The sequence below is a fragment of the Helianthus annuus genome, chromosome 15 (assembly GCF_002127325.2).
Source record: "Helianthus annuus cultivar XRQ/B chromosome 15, HanXRQr2.0-SUNRISE, whole genome shotgun sequence".
NCBI lineage: Eukaryota > Viridiplantae > Streptophyta > Magnoliopsida > Asterales > Asteraceae > Helianthus > Helianthus annuus.
Genome location: NC_035447.2, coordinates 77540572 through 77545883, shown reverse-complemented (window position 1 = coordinate 77545883; position 5312 = coordinate 77540572). Strand labels below are relative to the sequence as shown.

Genomic DNA, 5312 nt, shown 5'->3' with positions numbered 1-5312 from the left:
TTTGTCAGGGTGACCAGGCTTGTATAGTATTCGTTGACCGTTCAAAAGAAAGTAGAACACTAAAACATATGGAAAAGTTCAAGTGTAAAAAATATTTTTTTTTATAAAAAAAGTTGATGTACTTGAATATATTACCTATTTGTTTGTTAATCATTTTTTATAGAAAGATGATGAACTTGAATATAATACCTATTTGTTTGTTAACCATTAGTTTAATCAATTGTATAACATACGTTAGCTAGGGTAGAATCATATCCATTATAATCTCCATTTTGTACAAAATTGGCAATATTTTTCAAAGGGTGTTCAAACTCAAACACCACAAGAGAAAAAAAAAATGTACAAATTACAAGAGCACCATGTATTCTTGACAAAATGACAAACAATTTGTTTTTCTTTTTTTTTTTCTCATGCACTCACGGAGAAACAAGATAGAAAATCAACTTCTTGGCATGGAATGATAATTCCCATATCATGATTAAACCCAAATTCTTCCTCGGATCTTTGTAATAGATGTTGGAATGTTGGATGATCCAAGCATGATATTGGTACGATGTATCGGCTACGACTTTCGCCAATGTACACCACAAAATGTCCCTTTGGGACATCATTGGGGAGACCGCTGTCGTTGTTCTTGCCAAAACTCGAGCATCTTTTGATGATTTTCTTGAGAGCTAGTGCCTGAGCTTGTCTATTGCATGACTTTCTAAGACCCATTGTTAAATTATGGTAGTAAATTAAGATGGTGGTTGTTAAGTATGGTGGAGAAAGAGGTTGAAGTGGTGGTGATGGTTTAGAAAATGAGATGGCAAGTATATATAGGAGAGGAGGAGATGAGCAGAAGCATGTGGAGTGTAGGAGCAAGAATAGTTCATAGGTTCATACACCTTTGGGCTTACCCTACCTTGGTACTCCTTCTTAGAGACATGATGGCCCAACGTCTCTTTCTTTTTGTGCATTTGTCTATGTAGATATATAAATAGAATTATTTACAAAATTAATTTTTATATGCGAATGTTACAAAGGATCCAAGATACAAGATGTGTATTTTAGGAATATGCATATGTGTCCGTTACATAGGTGGTTTTCGGCGAATGAGGTGATGGTGGAGTGGTAAGGGAGAGACTTGGTGTTCTAAGGGACCCAAGTTCGATTTCTGCCCTCCCCATTATTTTTTGCAACACCTGGTGATGATTGGAGACTAGGCGAATAGGTGTGGAGATTGCTAGTTCGATTCTTGAACTGAGCGGGTTTTACCTCACCGCCTTCGGGCGAGGGTTCACGGGCTTCGGCCCTAGGTGAGGGTTTTCCCCGATTCTAAGGTGAGTGTATCCTGATGTGGTGAATTTCACTAGTAGCCTATTTGAAGAATTCGTTGGCCGTTCAAAAAAACATAGCTGGTTTTAGATACACTCTTATATTGGTTTGACACACCATTATAATCGTACAATTGGTTCTTATGTTAGACAAATTGAATGCATCGTCGTACATTAGACGCACTCTTATAATAACTATCATATTTGGATACACTTTTTTTATGGAAGATCCTATATATATGTGTGTATAGAGAGAATAATATATGTTTCCTCCTTTTACCTTTCTTAGTTTTTCTAATCTATTTTTTTTTTTTTATGTTACATATAGACATTATATGTAGATATAGTAAGGTTTAAGAAGGCTGGTAGGTAATTCATATACATCTCTTAAAACATATATCATATTTTCTCAAACAACCATAAAATATTGTATACATCCACAAAAATATTATATATATGCTTTTAAAATACTTTTGGGGCGTTTGGTTCGCGGGAATTCAATGGAATTTAAGAGAATTAGAATTTGAATTCCATCTCTTAATATGTTTAGTTCGTAGAATTTGACGGAATTGGAATCTCAATTCCAATCTTTATGTGTTTGGTTGACAATGGAATTAGAATTGGAATTAGGCATGTATTCTTTCAAATTCCTTTAACTAAATCTTTCCTATATGTGAAGGAATTAAAGTAAATTCATTGGAATCTTCGACTGTTTCGACCCGCACTGTTTTAACTCGTACTGTTCTGACCCATACTAGTTTCGATCCGAACCGTTTCGACCCATACCGTCTCGACGCGAACAATTTCGACTCGTACCGTTTCGACGCGAACGATTTCGACCCGTAACGTTTCGACGCCAACGGTTTCGACCCGTACCGTTTCGAATCGAACCGTTTCGACACGAACCGTTTCGACCCGTACCATTTCGAGTCGAACCGTGTCGACACGAACCGTTTCGACGTGTACCGTTTCGACTCGTACCGTTTCGACGCGAACCATTTCGACCCGTACCGTTTCGACCCGTACCGTTTCGAACCGAACCGTCTCGACCCGTACTGTTTCGAATCGAACCGTTTCGACCCGAAACGTTTCGACTCATACCTTTTCGTACCTTTTTGAACCGAAGCGTTTTGACGCGAACCGTTTCGACGCGTACCGTTTCGACCCGTACCGTTTTGAATCGAACCGTTTCGACGCGAACTTTTTTGAACCGAACCTTTCGACGCGAACAGTTTCAACCCGTACCATTTCGGCCCGTACTGTTTCAACCAAAACCGTTTCGAATCGAACCGTTTCGACCTGAACTGGTGGTTGTAGGTGCCGGGTTGATGGATTTCAATTCATTTGACAACCAAACACAACAAAAATGGAATTTAGATTCCAATTCAAACAATTTCTAATTCCAATTGGAATGTTTAAATTTCAAATCAAATTTCTTCAAATTCTAATTCTTATACAAATTCCAATTCCAATTTCAAATCATTCGGCGAACCAAACGTCCCCTTAACATTGATACCATAAGATGCAACCCCTTTAGTATATGTATGGACTATATCTAGGGGTGTTCAAGATCGGATTATCCGGTTTTCGGATATCCAAAAACCGGATATCCAAAAATTTCGGATAGTGAATATTGATATCCGAATCCGTATCTGAAATTGCGGATATCCGAAATTTCAGATACGGATTCGGATATCCAAACGGATATCCGAATTTATAAAAAAAAAAAATCAAAAAATCCGTTTTGTGTATAGATTAAAACTAAACTTGTATTCGATTTTCTAAATTTCCAACATCTAAAACTAAAAACAATCATAAATTCACACGAATACAATTATTTACTACTTTTTTACTAATTTTTACAATACTTCAAATTATATATAATGCTTATATACTATATATATATATATTTATAAAAAAATAATTAGTTTTCGGATATTGGATAATCGAATTATCCGAAACTTTTGAAATTCATATCTGAATCCGAATTCGAATCCGAAAATTCGAATTATCCGATTTTCTTATAGATTGCAATGATAGATTGGTTTTCTTGGTTCACTAATTATTTGAGGTACCGTAATAAACACACACATATATATAAAGATTCTAGACATAACGCAAATTGTATACTATTAATAGGAGAAGTAAATGAATAGTGATTTTGTGGCATTTTGGTAATTCGTGTAGCGTTTTTTAGTGTGTTGTTTAATTTATAATGCCCATTCTACCCACAAATTCATTTTTTTACACTTTTATTTTTATGTAGGTTTTGGTATAAATTCAATCTCGTCTACGCTTTAACGTAATTTTGGTTTGGAAACGAGCCTAGTCAATTATATCATGTATTGTTTTTATGTACATTTTGACGTAAATTTTGTTTGAAAACAAATCAGGCCAAATATAATACGTTTTCATTCGACGATATAAATTTGAGTTATTATATGTTTTTACGTCAATTTGGTTCGGAAACGAGTCGGGTCGATTGTAGTCTATGCTTTATCACATTGCATGTGACCCGTACGTACGTGTTTTTTTATGTACGGTTTGAGTTGATCTTCGTTTAGATATAATTTTTGTTTGGAAACAAGTCGGGTTATATATAATACATTTTCATTAAACGTTCTGAATTTGAATTACTCTAAGTTTCAACGTAAATTTAGTTTAGAAATAAGTTGGGTTGATTGTCGTCTATAATTTATCATGTCACGTACAGTGTCGCCGCAACACGCGACGGGTAAAAAAACTAGTTATTGTGAAAAGAAAAAGTGAACCACTCATTTTTAATCATAAAAATCAGAAAAGTAAATGAAAATAGTATAAATGCAATGGTTATTGTTTTTCACTTCTCTATTCTATTTTTTTTTTTTTCAAAGTTGTAGATAAATTAGCTTGATTGTTCGTTTATATATTTAGTGGAGGGTTCAAATGAAAAGAATTTTTTTGTAAGAATAAAAAAGGACAAACTTCAACCAATAAGAATGCTTTAATTACTTCATTTAATTTTTGTATTTAATATGGGTGTAAGGGTATATTGGTAAAATTAGATAGATCATTAATTGTTAGTCTTTCTTTTTAATAGCTAACTAAATTAAATTTATAACTTATTTTCAAAAAAAATATATCTTCTCAAAGAAGAAAAAAATTAATTTAAGGTGTAGGATAAATTATAAGGTGTTTAGGATAAATTACGAGTTGTGTAGAATAAATTTCAAAAACGTGTAGGATAAATTTTGATGTGTCTAGGCAAAAATTTTAGTGTGTAAGATGATAATCTTTATGACTAATTAATTAGTCAAAAAGAATAATAAATGAGATGAGAGAAAACTATTTAATGTTTTACAATTGTAACCCTTTGTTCTTTTTCTTCTCATATTAATTTTCTTCTCAAGAACCTCCCCCTATATATATAACCAACATATATATATATATATATATAGGGTAAGGTTCATGCGAGAACCACCCTTATTGCGAGAACCGCGAGAACCAATGTGAACACAAAATAAAATCTAAAAAAAATCAAAAAAGCACTCAAAATTTTTTTTTAATTTTTTTTAATATTTTTTAATAAAAAATCGCTATATTTCGTTTCCATAAAAAAAAAAAAAAAAAAAAACTTTTTTTTTCGAGTAACAGTTATCCATGCACATGTGCATATGTATCATTACTTCAACAAATTCGGTAATACGTTATCAGGAATAGACAATTGCACTTTAATTTACAATACCATTAGTAATACACTACTTTTTACATTACCAATATTCAAAATGCACATGTGCATAATTAGGTATAACCATGATATAACGTGTTTTGGTACAAAAAGTTTGTGATTTTGAATGGAGAAGTAGACCCATATACATGTTTTTTGGTTAGTTATATCTAGTGGTTGATGGTTTGGTTATAGTTGTCAATTTTTTATGTAATATGTTGATTGGATGGTATAAATATAAAGTGAAAATATTGTTAATGGTATTGTATTATGGATGGTAGGAGGTAATG

At 32.9% G+C, this 5312-nt stretch overlaps 1 protein-coding gene across 1 annotated transcript; it reads right to left on the bottom strand.

The window, feature by feature from the left end:
* Nucleotides 1-234: 234 nt before the first annotated feature.
* Nucleotides 235-807, bottom strand: LOC110909768 (auxin-responsive protein SAUR50-like). The gene has a single exon (XM_022154539.2). It carries the CDS (start codon nt 715-717, stop codon nt 409-411), a length of 309 nt encoding a protein of 102 aa, XP_022010231.1. The 5' UTR covers nt 718-807; the 3' UTR covers nt 235-408.
* Between the last annotated feature and the right edge of the window lie 4505 nt (nt 808-5312).